Source organism: Orcinus orca, chromosome 7 (genome assembly GCF_937001465.1).
Source record: "Orcinus orca chromosome 7, mOrcOrc1.1, whole genome shotgun sequence".
NCBI classification, from domain to species: Eukaryota; Metazoa; Chordata; class Mammalia; order Artiodactyla; family Delphinidae; genus Orcinus; species Orcinus orca.
Window position 1 is genome coordinate 26,602,242 of NC_064565.1, and position 20,286 is coordinate 26,622,527.

The window sequence follows — 20,286 nt, forward strand, 5'->3', positions numbered from 1 at the left end:
CCAGGGGTATTTGGCAAGGTCTGGAAACATTTTTGATTGTCATGAGGTGGAGTGGTACTACAGGCAGTAGTGGGCAGAGGCCAGAGATATGCTGCTAAACATCCTACAATGCATAGAACAGGCACCACGACAGTATCCAGTCTGAACTGTCAGTAGTACTGAGGCTAAGAAAACTTGCTTTCATAGTAAGCTCCTGAAATCTAGAAGGAATCTATTTATTGACAAGACACTTACTTCTGCTAGGTCTTATCCTATTTAGGAATAAAGGAGTTCATGTTTTTCTGGCTTTAACAACAAAGCAGGCAAGATTTGTTTGGTTAGTCTCTGGGTTGTTGAGTTCTTCATATTTCAAATATAAAATCTAATGGAATCAATTCTCAGAGAACTTTCCTAAGCCCCCCTGAACAGTTTTGAAATGTTTTCTGTCTCTCTCTTAATGATTCTACAGTTGTATTTTCCTTTAGATTTGCCTTAGCTGCTGTTTTATTTGGGGTTACCATTAAAATATATAATGTCTCTGATTCCCCAAAGTAAAAAACAACTTCTTGTGGGAATTGGTAATTTGAATGTGTTTGGAACATAAACTCAAAGCTACTCCTCCAACATAAAATATAGTTATTTGGGGTTCAATTCTTTTCAGTTTTCTTCTCTTACTAGGTATAATAAAAACCTTGTTGCAACTAATAATGGCATTCATAAAAATATCTTAGGACTTCATTTCTTTATCATTAATAGGCAGGAAGATGTTCAGTGCATCCAGTTCCTCTCTTAGCTATGGTCAAGGAAACATGAAAATCTTATCTGTTGGCTGGCGGGGCGGGGTGGGGGGCAGTGCACTGACAGTCATACTTATTCTTCTTGTTACTTTTTCATGTAGGTTCCAGAAAACTTGCAAATTTCTCTGAATTCTTTTAAATACATATCTTGTGACTGCTATAGCTGAAATAATTGTTGTCTTTGTTCTATTTTTATAGTTCTGCTTTCTCTAAAAAAAGCTATTCACGAGCTTTGTCCTTTTGTGCTTCGCAGGAACCAGCACCTATGACAGAAGATCTGCTAGAAGAGCAGTCGGAGGTTCTAGCTAAATTGGGTACATCGGCAGAAGGGGCTCACCTCCGAGCACGCATGCAGAGTGCCTGTCTGCTCTCAGATATGGAGTCTTTTAAGGTGGGTCACGTTATCAGAGCTCGGGAGTCTATTTTGAGCTATTCTGGGATGAAGCTGTGAAAGTCACTCTGTAAAGTGGTGTAAAGGCCTGCATGTCTTTTTTTTTTATTAAATGTTTAAATTTCATTCGTAGTTACAACACCCTACCTCCATCCCCTAAAGGTCATAGTCAAACTTGCTTCTTGAGTTTAAAAAAGAAAAGAACAATCTTTTTTAAAAAAATGATTCTATATTTTAAAAATAAATTTATTTTATTTATTTTTGGCTGCATTGGTTGGGTCTTCGTTGCTACACGTGGGCTTTCTCTGGTTGCTGTGAGCGGGGGCTACTCTTTGATGTGGTGCATGGGCTTCTCATTGCGGTGGCTTCTCTTGTGGCAGAGCACGGGCTCTAGGCATGTGGGCTTTAGTAGTTATGGCGTGCGGGCTCTAGAGCGCAGGCTCAGTAGTTGTGGTGCCCGGGCTTAGTTGCTCTGCAGCATGTGGGATCTTCCCAGACCAGGGCTCAAACCCGTGTCCCCTGCATTGGCAGGCGGATTCTTAACCACTGCATCACCAGGGAAGTCTGAAAAGAATAATCTTTGAATAATGGTTGGAAGTTGAGAACTGAATCATTTCTATATGAGGATTGGGAAGTTTTCTTCCTTTAGTCAATTTAATGCAAGGTTTTTAGAAATCCTTAGGATTTAACATAGGCTGCTTCATTCAGCAAACCTTTGGTTACCTGCTTTGTGACAGACACTGTGATTAGGTAATTAAGAAGTACAATGTTTATCCTCAGTTACAGTCTATTGAGGTTGTGGGAGGAGATATGTAAATAATTACTATGTGATGAGTTCTCTTAGGAGAGCAAGGTCAAAAAGGTGACTGACTGTACTGAGTGGAGGTCATGGAAAATTTTTCAGAAGCATCACAGTTTAGGATGAATAGGCATTTGCTACCTGGAGAAGAATATTTTAGGCTTAGATACAGGCCTGTATCTAGAACACAAAGGATTCAGAGAATGGTTACACTTAGCTTATTAATTTAAAAACCAAGTGATGAAGAAAGTCTTTCTGGATCATTTATTTTTGAAAGCAGAGGCAAATCCATGTACATTAAAAAAAAAAAAATGGGTAGCTCAGTGGGCCACAGGGCTTCCTTTTCCTATTATTGATACTCTGAACTGTCTCCCATGCCCAGACTTTCTTCCTTAACCTACTGGTACCTGTGATGGCCTCCATTTTTTCATTCCACAGCTCCTACTCAGTCCTGTTTTTGTGCTAGGTAGGCCAGCCTGAGTTTGATATTTCAACATAAACACCCCGTGAAAACCTATGCTACTTTCATCTTCCCTGCTAGCAGAGAGTGACAATAAAAGGGAGTCTTTTTATTCCCTGCTTGTTTCCCCCATCTTTCCTAAAAGAAGAAATCTTCAGTAAACCTCTCAAGAGCTGCATGTTTTCCATAGAGATTAGAAAGATACAGAAAATCTTTGAGTTCTATTCCGCTGTGAGGCAAGAAAAAGAGATGTGTTTTAAAGCAGATAGTTGGTACAGTGGATAAAGAGAAGCCAATTGGCTCTCAGGGTATGTGTTAAATCAAAAAGTTAGAGGAGGGAATTGGCTTAGGGTGTGTGTGCACAGTAGGAAGTACTGGCCTCCATAGCAGCTATTTTTTTTACCTGACCTTTAGCTGCCTTCATATTCATCTGTCCCTCTTCTGCTGCAGTGTCCTTGTAGAAGCATGTACAGGAGGAAATTCCAAATTGGAGCTGTAAAAGCTTTTCCCCATAGAAACCTTTGCTCCTCAAGGTGCTATATAATTCCTTTAACACGGTGCTTCAGCAAAACTGTGGTTCGTTAGACTCTTTTGGACTAACCTGGGTAATGTAAAAATCTCTTCAATAACATTGTTTTAACCAGAAAGTAGATTATATGACAAATAACCAACTTACACATCTGCCCATATGTGGGAATCAGATAATATATTTAAGGAAATACGTAGTCATGCTAAAATAGGTATGGTTGCCTTTCCCTTTTTGTATAGGGATGACTTGGTATTAGGGGCCATGGGAGAGTCCCCAGAGCTTTGCATAAATGCTGATAGGTACATGAGGCACCTACACTGCACAGTTCCAGAAGGACAGGGCCTGTTCTCGAGCATGCCCTTGGAGTATATACCTGTAAGAGTAGAAAGAAGATCAGCCATAGCTGAAGTGAGTCTTGAGCCTCTCCTAGTAGCGCTATGTTCTGTCTGGTATAATAAAGACAACCAGAAGGAAGAATTCTGGTGTGAACTGTCTTTCTTTAACCCATTCTGTAGTACAAGAGTTCAGTCTTGTTTTCTTTTTCAGGTTCATTCTCTTCGCTCAAGGCCTATCTCTCTAGTTTCCTGAGATGTTTTCATGAGGGTGTGGTGTTGCCTGGTTAATATCCAGTCTTAGTACATGAATCCTGAATCATGCAGTAATCTTGACTCATTGCAGTTCACAGCAGTTTTTTGTTGCTGTGATGCCATAGCCCTTAGAAGTTTATGTTGTTGGCTGTCAGTTAAGAACCCTCCTAATTTCTCATCCCTTTGGGGATTTCCTAATATTGGTGGGGATGATTATACTGGCAGCCAGTAAGCTCAATAAGGAGAAGTTGGTAGTTTTGCTCTTCAAATTTAAGACTAACCATTCTCATCATGTTGGTTTTCATTTTGGTGTGAGGTTAATTTAATTTAAAAAGAAAGAAAATGACCATAATGCTTAACACTTTTTAGTAATGCTTACATCACTTACTGTTTCAGGCAATTAAATATAGTACTCATAGCAGGATGAATATGTTGTGGTAGAGAATTATAACCAAAAAGGTATGTGTTTAACATGTGTACACATATCTTTTGAATATTAAGGGGATGATATATATGCCCATCCTTAATACTCTACTAATATATTACTGGGCACTGGCAAAAAGACCTCCATGCCTTACCACTAACACTGTAAAAGCCTCTCCCTTTTTTTTCAGGCTTAAATGTAGAAGTACTTAAAGGATTTTGGCATGCATCATTGTTAATTCTATGGAATTATCCACTAAATAAAACTTTAATTAGTTTGGTTTCAGAAGCCTGAAAAACAGTGATTTTAATTCAAATTCCTTAGTGGCACAAAAGCACATTTTAATTCCAATTCCTTAATGGCACAAAAGCAGTTTATGTAATGGTAACTTGTTATATAAAGCATGAGAATTTGATGGTTGAATAGAACATTTTTGAGGTTAGCTGATATTTATTGCAGTATCAGTATTGACTTATCGAGGAAAAAAAGAGCAGAACTTTTCCATCATTGGGTTATTATTCTGATCATATTGTGTATTATTTAATTTACTTGACTTGAGCTTATTGATACTTTTCTAAGTATTGAGTAGTTATTATACTATAATTTTAAATTAACTTATATAACTTATAGTCTGAGATTTATTTTCACTTTACATCAAATTTTTATTTCCAAATTCATCAAATGAAAACGTTTTCTTTTTCTTTAAAATGGGGGCAGCAAAAATAAAGTACTTTTGGTGCTTTAACATCTGATCTGATTTAAAGGTGACATTGTAACTCAAGTCACATACTACATTTTGTAAAGATTGGTCTTTTTGTGAGAGTGAAAGTATGATTTTTGAAAACAGGTTTATCAATAACTGTTGATTTTTATTTGATTCTGCTGAATTTTTTGTCTGTTTTAGGCAGCTAATCCAGGTTGTTTTCTGGAAGATTTTGTGAGGTGGTACTCACCCCGGGATTACATTGAAGAGGAAGTGATTGATGAAAAGGGCAACATGGTTCTGAAAGGAGAACTGAGCGCCCGAATGAAGATTCCAAGCAATATGTGGGTAGAAGCCTGGGAAACAGCTAAGCCAATTCCCGCTAGAAGGCAAAGGAGACTCTTTGATGATACACGGGAAGCAGAAAAGGTAACTGATGTTTGAGTATACTGCTAATTGTTGTTCTAGTATTTTAAAATCTATGATAGATATGAAAGCTTTGGACATACTTGAGAAGCAAAGCATTGAAATGTAATGAACCTTTTACATATTGAATATTCACATTTAAGATTTTAGAACTGGTTACAGGTAGTCCAAAGAATAAGACATGCATATTTTACATAGAATGTTTACCATTGGACCATCTCACAGCATATGTCAAAAGGCTTAAAAATGATCATGTCTTTTGATTTAGCAGTTCTACTGCCAAAAAAATGTATTAAAGGAATAATGAGAGATACATAAAGATCAGTGTTCAAGAATGATGTTCAAAAAGTTTCATAGTGAAAAAGTAGATACAGCCAACATTTCCAAAAATAAGGCTTTGTTTAATAAATTATGATATATCATTTAGTAGACTACTTTGCAATTATTAAAAAAACATTGGAGTTCTGGAGAATATTGGCAGCCACCTGATATCAAGTTGTCCCACATACCCTTCCACCCACCCAACTCCCAAAAAACCCCATGAAATTAAGTAGAGTACAGAAATCCATGCTGTCAGCATTACTACAGTTAGAGACTACAGTGATCTTTGAATTAACTAAGTAAGTAGAGAAATAAGCCAGATTCCAGTGGATTTCCCACCGTTGTAAGCCTGTGGGTGTAGAGAGTATGGACAGGGAGTCTTAAGAAGAAATGCTGAGGGATACAGAAGACTTAAATGCAGCCCAGTCACTCCAGAAAGACTGCTCCTAACACTAAGTGTCAAAATACTCAACACAGGTAGGGCTTGAGAGTTAACAGCACTGGCTACAGGGAAGTGGCTTGACAGTAAGCAGGACCAGAAGTGGACATTCAGAGAGACTCTGCCTTAGGAAGAACCAGGTAGATAAGTAGGAATGATATACCCCTTAGAGATAAAGCATTGATGGGAACGAAGGAAACAAGGGGAAGATTAAAGATTCTGTAGGAATGAAAGAGAAATAAGACATATCAACCTCCCTCATCTCCCGCCATCCATTAAAGAAATTATGCAGAAGAGGGCACTTTTGAACTGTGACATGACCAATAATAGTAAAGAGCAGACTACATCTATATAAAACTACTATAAAAAACAGAAAGCACAAATTGGATCATTTCAGCTAATAAAAACATTTCCCAGAAAACTGACCACAAAGCAGAAGAAAATTGTAACATAACAGTCCATACTGAGTCAAATATTCTCAAACAAGCATGGGGGATATGAAAAATCATGTTTAATTAGAAATACTAAAAACAAGAGCACAAATGAATCCAAAACCCCACAGAGAAATGAAACTACTGTTGATTTAACTCAGGATAGAAGTATAAGAAAAAGACAACCATATCAAAAACAAAGACTAAATTACATGGCACCCACAGAAGAATAGGTTCATATTTAAATTTAATAAAAGGCATTGAGGAAAAGCAGCAAAACAGCCAAGAGAAAGAAAATGAGATAAAGGAGTAAAGGGACTGGGGAGAAAATAGTAAAAATGAAAGATAGGAAAAGTAGGAATAATACTCATTTTATCAGAGTCCTTGAAGCAGAAAAATCAAAGCACTAGAACAGAACTAATACTTAAGACTGCAATTTAAGAAAAACTTTCTGGTTATGAAAGAAAACCCAAATTTACACATTGAAAGGGCTCACTGGGTACAGGGGAAAGTTGACTAGGAGTAGTGAACTCCAAATTATGTCACTGTAATACTACTAGACCTTAAATATTTAAAAAACAAAAATAAGAAACTCAGACCCTGCAGGCAAAAACATGAAAATAATTTACAAGGGAAAGAGAACGAGAGAGTTGTCAGATTTCTCAACAGCAGGGCAGTGTGGAGCAGTTTTCAAGAAGTATAAGGAAAAAATACACACTAAAGATTTTACATTCCACCAAGATGTCCAGGTAGTGAAGGCTATAAAAAATGTTTTCTCTGAGTTTTTGCCCAAATAACTGTATACGTGTGCCCTTCCTGAGGAGTCCACTACAGCTGCCCCAGTCCAATAGAACTTCCTGCGGTGTTCAGAATGGTTATAGCTATGCTGTCCAAAATGGTAGCCCCTGGCCATATGTGGCTTTAATGAGCACTTGAAATGTGGCTTGTATAACATAGGAACTGGATTTCTAAATGGCTGCATTTGGCTAGTGGCTGCCTTATTGAACAATATAGTATAGGAGGATGAACTTAACCAAGAGATGACTAGGGAAATTTTGGCAAAGGGCTTATGGGTGAGCATTTCATTTATTTAATTTTAGAGCTAAGACTAAAACTAGATGGGGACATGGGTAGAAGAAGAATATGTAAAAACTGTATATTAGGGCAAAGTAGAGAGAATGCAGCTATAAAAGTTGGGATGGAAAAAGAGAGAAGGAGGAAAGTAGAATGAAATCATTGACTGTTACATAGATAATAAGTGGTAAGCAAAGGATACCATTTAAAATTATCAGACCAGTTCATAAAATAGATAAAGATATAAGTGAATTAAGGGCAGCATAAAAGGTATTAATACAAGGTTATATACTAGAATAAAAATATAAACCTTCTTAAGTACAATGGAAAAATTATTCAAAAGCAAAGAACACACACCAAATAGAGTAACACACATAATAAAAATCATATCACATGCAGAGTAATTACAGTATAAGATAGTCATATAAACCCAACTCTGCTGTCAACAAGGCATTCTGTTATTCTTTTTATGAAGTAACTATAACAATGTACCTAAACCTGTAGCCTTCAGAAAGGCTACAAAGTAAACAATGGACAGAGATTTACCAGGTAAATGAAAACATTAAGAAAGCAGGAGTTTTAATCCTAATGCCAAACAAAATAGAATTGAAGCAGAAAAGCATTAAATGAGATACACAAGGATGCTTTATAGTCTAAAAGTGATATTTCACAATGAGGATATATAGTTGTTAATGTTTATGTACTAGATAACACAGTAACCATTTGTATAAAACAGAAACCATGGGAGATGCAAAAAGAAATAGATCAAAACACACTAATAACAGGACTTTTAACACACTCAATACAAGACAGGTAAACAAAACTAAGAAAAGATCTAAACAAGATAATAAGGTTGATCTTTTAGATGTATCTCAAACACTATACCTTGATAATAGAAACTGTACTTTCTTTTCAAGCACACATGGAACATTCACAAAAACTGATAGTAGGGACTTCCCTGGTGTCGCAGTGGTTAAGAATCCACTTGCCAATGCAAGGGACACAGGTTCAAGCCCTGGTCTGGGAAGATACCACATGCCGCGGAGCAACTAAGCCCGTGCGCCACAACTACTGAGCCTGAGCTCTAGAGCCCGCGAGCCACAACTACTGAGCCCGTGGGCCACAACAACTGAAGCCCGCGCACCTAGAGCCCATGCTCCGCTACAAGAGAAGCCACCTCAGTGAGAAGCCTATGTACCACAACAAAGAGTAGCCCCTGCTCACTGCAACTAGAGAAAGCCCGTGCACAGCAACGAAGACCCAATGCAGCCCCCCCAAGAAAGAAAAAGAAATTTATATAAAGAAACAAAAACAAAAAACTGATAGTATGTTAGGGCACAAAGAAAACATCAGTGGGTTTCATAGTGGCAATAAGACCAATACTCTGATCTCTGCAATAAAACTAGTAATTAAAAATTTAAAACCCTAGGCCTTCCAACTGGAAATTTAAACAGCACTTAGGTGAAAGGGGAAATACAAAGAGGAACTATAGAATTCCTGAAAAATAATGATGATGAAAATACTGCCTAACAGAGCCTATAGGATATATTTAAGAAGCGATCAAAGGAAAATCCATAGCCCTAAATACCTACATCAAGAAAAAGCAAAAGAGGTGGTGCAGTGGTTAAGAATCCGCCTGCTGGTGCAGGGGACACGGGTTCAATCTCTGGTCCGGGAAGATCCCACATGCTGCGGAGCAACTAAGTCTGCGCCACAACTACTGAGCCTGCGCTCTAGAGCCCGCGAGCCACAATTACTGAAGCCCGTGCACCTAGAGCCTGTGCTCTGCAACAAGAGAAGCCACCACAATGAGAAGCCTGTACGCTGCAACTAGAGAAAGCCCACGCACAGCAACGAAGACCCAATGTAGCCAAAAATAAATAATAAAATAAATTTATTTAAAAAATTATTTAAAAAAGCAAAAGAATGAAAATTATTGGATTAATAAATTCCTAACTCAAAAACCTAGAAAAAGAACAACAAAGTAAAACCAGATGAAAATTAAGGAAGGGCAGTCATAAAGATAAAATGCAGATAACAGTGAGGTAGAGAACAGAAAAACAGATCAAATTAATCTGGTTTAAAAAAAAAATCAAAGTAGATAAGCCGTTAGCTACCTTAATCACAAAAGAAAGGGAAAAAAGCACGCATATGCAAAATAAATGATGAAAAGGGCAAATGACTATTGATTCAGAGGAAGTATTTTTTTAAACATACTGAAAATTTGAAAACTGAGATGAAATGGATGATTTTTTAGGAAAATGCAGTGTACCAAAACTGACCCCAGTAAAGACAAAGTATATATAAACAGACCAGTTTCCAAAGAAGAAATAGAGACAGTTATCAAGGAAATAACCCTGTAAAAAAGCACCAGGCCTAGATGGTTTCACAGGGGAATAGAGAGACCATGTAGTTCCACTGCTGCACAAATTGTTTCAATGCATAGTAATTGAAGGAAATTTTCCAGAGTCTTTTTATGAAGTAACTATAACAATGTACCTAAACCTGATAGAGACAGCATACAAAAAAAAAGTTACAGACCAGTAATAAGAAATTGAATGCAAAAATGCTAAGTGAACAGACTCTATTATCACTTTAAGAAAATAACACATGTTGATTGAATGCAAGGGTGATTATTTGGAACTCTATTTATACAGTATAATTGACTGGATTAACAAGTCTAAGAAAATTGTATCATTATGAGGCAGAGGCATAGGAGCTAAAAAGAAAAAAACTTTGCAGATTATGTGGCAGTATACTGGAAAAAATCTAAAGAATCATTGTTAAAACTAATTCAAGCAAAAGAATTCAGCAAGGTAGCAGGATATAAAGTTAATATACAACTAGTAGCACTCATGTACACAAATAATAGCTATTCTGAAGATGTAAATGTCATTATCTTTTCACTATAAGAAGAAAAAAAGCCATTAAAATACTTGGGAATAAACTTTAACAAGAAATCCTTGAAATCTGAATAAAGAAAACAAAACGCTCCTGAAAAACACAGTTGAACAAATAGAAAGATAACCCTTGTTCCTGGTTAGGAAGTCTCAATATCATTAAGGTCAGTTCTACCTAAATCAATTTATAAATTTAGTGCAATCCCAATAAAAACACTAAAAGGCTTTATTATGGAGCCAGACAAGTTGGTACTAAAGTTCATATGGAGAAATAAAAATGCAAGTTAGGACTCAGGGGTTTGGAGAGTAGACGTTAATGGATTTCTTTTTGGGGTGCTGAAAATGTTATAAAATTGATTGTGGTTTTTGGTTGTACAACTCTGTAAATATACCTAAAACCACTGAATTGTACACTTTAAGTGGGTGAATTGTTGTTTAAAAAGCACATGCAGGAATAGCTATGAACAGGTTGAAAAGAAAGAGCTATGGGGGAAGGGAGGGAAAGGGTGGCAACTAACCCAACCAGATTTTAAAGCACAGTACAAAGCCTCACTATTTAAATAATGTGATACTGGCGCATAAATAGCTCAGTGAAACAGAATGGAAAAGTCCATAACTACATGTGGAAATCTAGTATATGATGAAGATGGCATCTCAATCACTGGGGTATAGATGGCCTTTTTAATAAATGGTCTTGAGATAACAATAACCTTTTGGAAAAAGATAAATTAGTTCTCTCTCATATACCATAGACAAGAATGGACTGAAGATGAAGCTGTAGGAGCACTAGAAGAAAACATGGGTGAATTCCTCTGTAACCTGAATTTAGAGAAAGGAGTCAAAACCGAGATGCAGTTAAAAATATGATTGATAGAATTTGTTTAAAAAAAAAAACTCTTGCATGACAAAAAGAAAAGTAAATTCAAAAGACAAATGATAAACTGAGAGAAATATTTGTAAACTGGGAGAATATGTATTGCAGATAAAGGGCCAAATACTATAGAAAAATGGTCAGGAGATATGAGTAGAGAACTCACCATGAAAAGGATAATTACCCTTAAACCTATCAAAAGATGTTCAACTTCATTCATGATAAGAGAAATGCAAATTAAAACTGTACTGAGATAACCATTTCTCACAATCAGATTGGCAAAAATTCAAAAGCTTGATAAATAGTGAGACCATGAGGAACCAGGCCCTCTCATACAGTACTGGTAAGAGGCTAGATGGTCCAAGCCCCTGTGGAGGGGAATTTGGCAGTATTTAACAAAATTTACATATGCATTTACCCTTTAACCTAGAAGCAATCCCATTTCTAGGAATTTACCCTAATATTTTCAACAGAACAAAAATACAGATGCATTAAGTTATTCATTGCTGCATTACTTGTAATTACAAAATACTGGAAACTATCTACATGCCCAAACTTAGGAGCTTTGTGGAATAAACTGTGGTTCATCTACATAACTGAGTACTATGTAGCGGTTTAAAAAAAAAAAAAGAAAAAAGGAGAAAAACCTTTATTAACTGATAGAAATCAGCTTCTAGGATATGTTTTTAAGAGAGAAGTATTAAAAGTGTATAAAAGTAAAGTATAAAAGAGTATCAAGGAGTATAGTAAAGAAAAGTATAAACGAGTATAAAAATAAAGTATAAGAGTATAGCTTCATTTTGTGTTTAAAAAAACGGGGGCGTCAATTAAGAAAACATATCTATTTATGTTTACAAAAAGACACTCAGTAAGGATAAACCAGAAAACACTGAAATTAGTTACCCAGAAGGTTTGGAGGGGGAGGGAAAGATAGAGTGGGAGGAATATGGGGCGCAGGGGTTACACTTAGAAAAGAGTGTGCTTTCTGTATACATTTGACTCTGGAAAAATGTAATGGTCTACATTCAAAACTTAAATCAAGAAGAATAGAAAGAGGGGAAATAACCTAAGACTGAAAGCAAGCTGAGATAAACTAGCTGTATTTCAAACAAATAACATCTACACTGAAAGGGGGATGGAGTGGGAGGAAGAAATCTAATTCAGGTAATTAATGGACAAAAGATATGTTTGACTGTATACCCTCAGGTGTGGTGGGTGGCGGGAGACCACAGGAAACAAATCTTAAACTCGTACTTTCTAGGTTTGTTTTTATAGTGATATGGGTAAGCAATTCTGAAACTTGTAGATGGATTATTGTTTGAGCAAATGAGTAATTTGGTATTGTTGGGAGCCAGAATTCTCATTGTGGAAGTGAGATGCAAACGTGGAATTGAGGAAGGCAAAGAAGACCCAGTGGCAGTGATTGGAATTGGAGGTATTGGTATGGACTCATAGGTTTCTAAAATACGGATAGGTATGTGGGTATGTACATATGTATATATATAAGCATACATTTCCTAGCTCACTTCTGTAGGGATCTAGAAGCAGTGACATCCTGGTAGCAGTGAGCACATATATTTTGATTTCTGGAACATTCCTTACTAAAAGGAACCATGCTTTCTTCAGAGAAATGGCTGATTTCAGGATTGGGGCAGGGAAGGTGTAAGATGTATGGAAGATCATGTGTTGCCAGAAAATAAGGAAGTGTTTTTTTAAAAAGATGGCGGCATTTCATAAGTAGCTAGGTTGAAGGGGCTCTTACTGGCCAAATCTGGACAATTTGAGTGCCAGATAAGGACAGTAATGAATTATAAACCATTGGATAGAAATCATAACCCATGGGTCCACATTGATAATATGTAGATAAATAAAGAAATGGGAGAGAAGGGAGGGCATTTCAGCACAAAGATGAATGATAAATATAGAGGATACGTTGGAGTTGGAAACTTCATTTTACAACCATATTTATAGTAACTGGTTCAGGTAAGAATCATCAATAGATATTAAGTCTAGGTGGAAATCTGGGTAAAGAGTGTCATACTTGCATGGTTTTAAAGTGGCTCTTTACAGATTATACTTCTGAATTGCAAGGGAATAAATAATAAGTATGCACTGGAGAAATGGGACAGTACCTTGACTGAATGATCAAAATGAATATCACCAATAAGGGGCAGATTGTCTGCATTGAGATGTGCTAATCTGAAGAGTCCAACATCACTTATGTACTGTTTGGTCCAAGAGTGCATAATCTGCATCTAATAATGAGGAAACATTAGAGAAACCCCAAATGAGAAACACTGTGTTTTAAAAAGAGCTAAAAAAAAAAAAAAAACACAACTGTGGGAGAAGATTAAAGAAACACAGGAACCAACTGAAAGATTACCCAATGGCCAACACTGGAACAATTTGTGCAATAATAAATAAAACAGTATTGGATTATAATCAAAATATAAATATCCTTGAGTCTATAGTGATAAAAATAAATCATGGAATAAATTGGAGAGGAGAGACAAATCTCCCATGCATAAGAACTCTAAATCTACTCTGCCATCAAGGAAATGGAGCATATCTCTGCACTCCATAAGTGTGGGCTGTGCACGGTGACTTCCTTCTATAGTACAGTGTGCAGCGTAGGGGAAATGAGTAGCTGTACAGTGCAGAAACCTGACAAACACCACCTTAGCCAGGTGAGCAAGGGTGACAACAGGGATAATAAGTCACATCTTGATATGATATGATGAAAATGGCACTCTACCTCTTTGGTCTTCCTCCCCAAAACATATAACTGCAGTTTAATTTTCAGAAAAACAGCAAATAAGTCATAATTGAGGGACTTTTTACAAAATACCAGACTAGAATTCCTCAAAACTGTCTAAGGCCAGTAAAAACAAGAAAGTCTGAGAAACTGTCACATCCAAGGGGAGCCTAGAAACATTACTACTAAATATAATGTGATATCCTGGATGGGATCCTGGAATAGGAAATAGACATTAGATAAAAACTAAGGAAACTTTGTACACAAATATTGAGAGCCTCATTATTCATAATAGCCCCAAAGTGAAACTAATCCAAATGTCTATCAACTGATGAATACATAAGCAAAATGTTGTATATCCATACAATGGAATATAACTCAGCCATAAAAATGGAGTTCTGATATATGTTGTAACACAGATGAACCTTGAAAGCATTATGCTGAGTGAAAGAAGCCAGAAACAGAAGGCCACATATTACATGGTTCCACTTACATGGATTATCCAGAATAGGCAAGTCCATGGCGAAGGAAAGTTAGTTTAGTAGTTGCTGGGGGATTGGGGGTAGTGACTGCTTTTGGCCACTGGGTTTCTTTTTGGGGTAATGAAAATTTTCTGGACTTAGATAGTGGTGATAGTTGCATAACCTTGCAAATATGCTAAAAACCACTGAAATGTACATTTTAAAGTGGTGAATTTTATGGTATGTAAATTATATCTCAATTCCTTAAAACTAAGGAAATAGAAATAAAGTATGGAATTTAGTTCACCAAAAAAGGGAGGATGACTATACTCAAAATGTCAGTGTTATAAAAGACAGACTGGAAAACTTCCAGATTCATTGAGATTAGAGAGGTGTGATAACTAAAGCCAATGCATGATCTTTAACTGGATCCCGTATGGTGGTGGGAAAAGGTTATAAAAGACATTATTCAGTCAATTGACAAAGTTGTACTAAGGATAATAGCTTAGATTAAAAGTATTTGATCAGTGTTAATTTAGTTTAACTACATTCTTAATTTTAGGAAATACACACAGATACTTGGAGTTAAAGGGACATCGTATATGGAACTTGATCTCAAATTATTCAGAAAAAAATGTATGTGTGTATATATTTTATGCACCTACAGAGGAGGAGAGATACATGTGATAAAAGAGATGAGGTAAAAGGTTAGCAAATCAATGTAGGCAAAGGGTTTACAAATACTTTGTATTCTTGGAAATTTGTTTTTCTGTGAGTTAAGGAAAACAGCATTTGGAATAGTGTTAACAAGGATGTTCAACAGTGGGAGCTCATATTATTACTCTATATAAGAATGTAAATCTGTTCAAATACTTGGTAAAATAATTTGGAATATGACTTCAGTATTTGAAAAATAATAATTTTGGCATTGTCTATTTTTAGATAGATATCCTGAAGAAATTCCTCTACATGTGCACCACAAACATATGAAATAATGTGACAGGAACATTATTTTTAATAGCCAAAAAATGGGGGGGGCATTTTAATACAGCAGTGAAAATGAGTAGACTAGAGCATGTATCAGTATTAACATCTATGCATCTCAGAAATAATGCTGAATGAAAAACAAGTCACTGAGGAGCATAACCAGAAGCAATCCATTTATACAAAGAATTAAAACCAGACAAAACTAAGCAACACATTGTTTAGGGCTACGTACATATGTGAGACAGCTATGAAGAAAAACGAAAGAAGGGAGGGCACAAGGGGGACTTGGAAAGTACTGGTGATCTGTTTCTTAAGCTTGTTGGTGTATAAACGAGTGTTTGTGTTTTCTGTATTTATAAAATACTCTGGGTATGTGTATTTTTAAAAAGTTTTTAAATTTTAAAAACGTTTCAAAACGCAAAACCCTCCAAGGCAAATAATTTTAAACCATAAATCATTAAATGAGCAAAGCAAGTTATGAAATTGTGTATGAGTTTTTGTTAAGAAATTGCATATGCATCTGTATCTTTGTGTTTATAGAAATAAGTCTGAGAAGAAAAACACAAAACTGTTGTTCCTTAGGAAGTAGGATTTCTAGAGAACTTTTGCATTATACTTCTTTGTATTTACTTATGTACTTTTGAGATCTGTGAGCATTTATCAGCCAGGCTCATATTTTGAGATTATATTTCTTTTGTCTTTACTGCTGTTGAATAAAGAGCTTAAAGGTAGGGTCCAAGTGTTATACATACTTTTCTGTGTGTTTTTTTAAATCAGAAAAATAATAAAACAATTTCCATTTTAGAAAATAAAACCAAAAAATTTAGAGGAAGGTCACTAGCAATGTTTAGAAATCTTAACTGAGGAATGCAGGTTACAAAACAGTATTTTACATACTTAATATTAGTTCACTTAATATATTATGTATATTCAAAATCTTAAAAATATCCTGGAATGAAAATGCTCCACCACTAACAATTATTATTTCTAGGTGGTATAATTTTCAGGTGGTTTTAATTTTCTTTGTATTTTCCTAATCTGCATGTATTACATATGGAAGTAGGAAAAAAAAATTACGAGAGTATTCACCATTATTAAGGGCTGAAGTTCTTAGATGATTTCAGTAACATTATTCTTACATTTGGGAGTAGCAGCTACTTACCTGACTGAGCAGCGGTAGGTACTAAGAGAAGAGAAGAGAAGAGAGCTCATCTCTACCCTTGTTACAGATGTGAGTTCAGTGGTACTCTTTCATCGGGTTGGCCAAAAAGTGCCTTCGGTTTATCTTTTTGAGCAAAGAACTGTTCCAGGTGCCTTTTACAGTCTTTCAGGGAATTGAAATTTTTTCCATTTAGAGAATTTTGTAAAGACCGAGATAAATGGAAATCCAAAGGTGCAATGTCTGGTGAATACAACCAGTGAATCAGAACTTCCCAGCCAAGCTGTAACTGTTTTTGTCTCATCATCAAAGAAACATGTGGTCTTGCATTATCCTCATGGAAGATTATGCATTTACTGTTGACTAATTCTGGATGCTTTTCATTGAGTGCTGCTTTCAGTTGGTCTGATTGGGAGCAGTATTTGTTGGAATTAATCATTTGGTTTTCTGGAAGGAGCTCATAATAGAGGACTCCCTTCCAATCCCACCATATACACAACATCACCTTCTTTGCATGAAGACCAGCCTTTGTTGTGGTTGGTGGTGGTTCATTTCGCTTGCTCCACGATCTCTTCCATTCCACATTGTCGTATTGTTTCATTGCCTATCACAGTCTGTTTTAAAAATGGAACGTTTGGGACTTCCCTGGTGGTGCAGTGGTTAAGAATCTGCCTGCCAGTGCAGGGGACACGGGTTCGAGCCCTGGTCTGGGAAGATCCCACATGCCACGGAGCAACTAAGCCCGTGTGCCACGACTACTGAGCCTGCGCTTGAGCCGACAAGCCACAACTACTGAGCCCATGTGCCACAACTAGAGCCCGTGCACCGCAACAAAGAGTAGCTCCCGTTCGCCATAAGTAGAGAAAGCCTGCGTGCAGCAACGAAGACCCAATGCAGCCATAAATAAATAAATAAACAAACAAACAAAAACAAACCCGGAACGTTTTCATTACATTTAAGTAGAGAATTGCACGCAGAAATATGGTCAAGAAGGTTTTGTTCCCTTAACTTATGTGGAACCCAAACATCACATAACCAAGCTGGTGCAAATTTTCAACGCTCGATTTGGATGTTTTGAGTATGTCATCTATCTCCCGCGTGGTATAACGTTGATTGTTCTCAATGTCTCAGTTTGATCCCTATCAACTTCAACTGGTCTTCCCGAGCGTGGAGCATCATCTAACAAGAAACCTCCAACACGAAACTTCTCAAACCACTTTTGACGTGTTTGATCAGTCACAGCACCTTCTCCATACACTGCACAAATCTTTTTTTTGCATTTCAGTTGCGTTTTTACCTTTCTTGAAATAATAAAGCATAATATGCCAAAAATGTTGCCTTTTTTCTTCCATCTTCAATATTAAAATGGCTACACAAATATCCACCAATTGTGCTAAGTCTTTTTTTAAATGCACACTGATATGACAGCTGTCACATACGATCTAACAAAATTATTTCGAATGAAGTTAAAGAAAACTAAGTTGCTGCTAGAGCCATCTCACGGAAAAAAGTGAACGAACCTTTTGGCCGACCCAATAAATGGCTGCTTTATTCTTTGACAACTGCATTGATCAGTTATCTAACTTCATGTCTCCTTCAGGTGCTGCACTATCTGGCAGTACAGAAACCTGCAGACCTTGCTAGGCACCTGTTACCTTGTGTAATTCATGCAGCCGTACTCAAGGTAAAGGAGGAAGGTAAATGTCTTATTTGATTAGTCATTAGTTCATTTCCAAAATAAAAGTAGATTTTGCCTAACTTATCTGATGATGGCTTTGATATTTTTAAAAATAGAAAGTCTGGAAAACATTTCTTCAGTTAAGAAGATTATAAAGCAAATAATATCTCATTCCAGTAAAGTTTTGCACTTCCCCAATCCAGAAGACAAGAAATTGGAAGTAAGTCTGATCTTTCCAAGTGTTCTCCCCAGTTGGCAATAATTATTTTAAAGATACATTTTTTAAAGGCTTTTTGCTGTCTTCCAATGTATGCCTCTCCCCTTTCACACTGTTAGGAAATCATCCATCAAATTACTAATGTAGAAGCTATAATTGCTAGAGCCCGCTCACTGAAAGCCAAGTTTGGAACTGAGAAATGTGAACAAGAGGAGGAAAAGGAAGATCTTGAAAGGTAATTGGTATCTGATTAACTCATTTTTATCTGCAAATAGGAAAAGCCACCACTCTCTTTAGAAAATTTTTGTAAAATATTGAGAATCTTTTGTAGTGTTCCTCTATTTTTTGTAACAAGCATTGGCTAGAGACAGAGAAATATTTGTTTATCATAGGATTTGACCTCTCCTGTATCTCTTGAGTATTTGCCACGTGTTTCCATTCCTCCCACTTTTAGAACGAAGGCTTCCAGGTCTCTCTTTCTAGGAGTGTCCTTGTTCGCTCTTGGAGTAGTTGCCTGTGGAGGAACTGGCTGTTTACTCTTTGTTACTTGCAGGGCCCCAGAGCTTTGCTTTCCACTCTCACTGTTCCTTAAGTACAGGCAGAGGTGTTCTAAAACTATTTCTGCTGAATATTCCTAGTTTTTACACAAGATTTACTAAAGAGTTACTAAATCTTCTGAACCAGATTTGTGGTAGCAAATGTGCATACCTTCTGTGCTTTGTGAATGTGTTTTGAAAGAGTGACCAGATGGCCTCTCCATGATGAGGCAAATGATTGGGTCAGTCTTTTCCTCCTTCCAAGATTTGGACCATTTCGAAGGGATCCTGTCACTGTGGGTCCCTGTCCATTTTTTGTCTGAGGTACTTGAAAGGACGATGTTGTTTCAATAAGTGATAAAGTGTTTCCAAATTAGCTACTTGAGCAGCTTGAATTTGTTATAACTAAAATTTTCATCAGTCTTTCCATGAGAAATGGCATTATTGATGATAAATAATTAATATTATATGACAAGGCATTTGCTATAGCTTTTAACAAGTTCTTGTTTGAATATTATATTTTTTGTTGAAATTTTTGCCCAGCCTTCTTTGCTCTTGAAAATTCCTTCCTCTTAAATGAGAAGAATATGCTCTAATCACAGGAATTGTTTCTAAGATAGCAGTATGAGTTAGTGAGCAGGTGGTGCAGAGTTGGTGGCTCTGTGCCTTCGACTCTCTTAGCTCCACCATACGTTGTCTGTGATATACTTGGAAGTAGAGTGTTTCTAGCACAATGGCACAGCTTACAATTGAGACTTTGCCCAGCAAAACATGTATTTTAAGCACATGCACACACACGCACTCACACTCACACTCACTCATACACCTTAAAAGAACAAAAATAAGAAATAAGGACCATTGCTTTGCTGTATAAATTAAACATGGTTTTTGTTGTTAAAAATATTTTTAAAAATCTTTTATTTAGTGTAGCATCTTCTATAGTCTGAAAGAAATAGACTGAATATTTTTTTCTTACACTTTGACAGAGATGGGCTTTTAAAAAAATTTACAAAAACAGTTGAAAAGCAGTAAGATTGTCATTTGAGTCGATTTTCATTCCAAATGTTGATCTGTCCTGTTAAAAAATTTCCACTCCAGCCTTGGTGTAGGGTTTGCCAGTATCATTTTGACGGTTTGTCCCCGAAATGAATCAGGGAGGATTGACCCAGTGTGAACTGAGCAGCTCGTTTTCTATCCTTTCATTACCTCTCTCTTCCAGGTTTGTGAGTTGCCTTTTGGAGCAACCTGAGGTGTTAGTTGTCGGTGCAGGAAGAGGACATGCTGGCAGGATCATTCACAAGCTGTTTGTGAATGCTCAGAGGGTATGTGAGATTCCTTATTGACTGTGTCATGATCTCTCCA

At 36.6% G+C, this 20,286-nt stretch overlaps 1 protein-coding gene across 13 annotated transcripts in view; it reads left to right on the top strand.

The window, feature by feature from the left end:
- RAB3GAP1 (RAB3 GTPase activating protein catalytic subunit 1) overlaps positions 1 to 20,286 on the top strand; it is a 166,944-nt gene that overhangs the window by 99,741 nt on the left and 46,917 nt on the right. For all 13 annotated transcript variants that reach the window (XR_007478551.1, XR_007478552.1, XR_007478553.1 and 10 more), the window contains 6 exons: positions 1,030 to 1,167; positions 4,871 to 5,098; positions 18,094 to 18,190; positions 18,288 to 18,391; positions 18,508 to 18,623; positions 20,144 to 20,246. Coding sequence is in view for 8 of the 13 variants with exons in the window: in XM_049712667.1 (XP_049568624.1) it covers positions 1,030 to 1,167; positions 4,871 to 5,098; positions 18,094 to 18,190; positions 18,288 to 18,391; positions 18,508 to 18,623; positions 20,144 to 20,246 (786 nt within the window). In the remaining 5 variants the exon portion in view is untranslated. The remainder of the gene's footprint in view (positions 1 to 1,029; positions 1,168 to 4,870; positions 5,099 to 18,093; positions 18,191 to 18,287; positions 18,392 to 18,507; positions 18,624 to 20,143; positions 20,247 to 20,286) is intronic.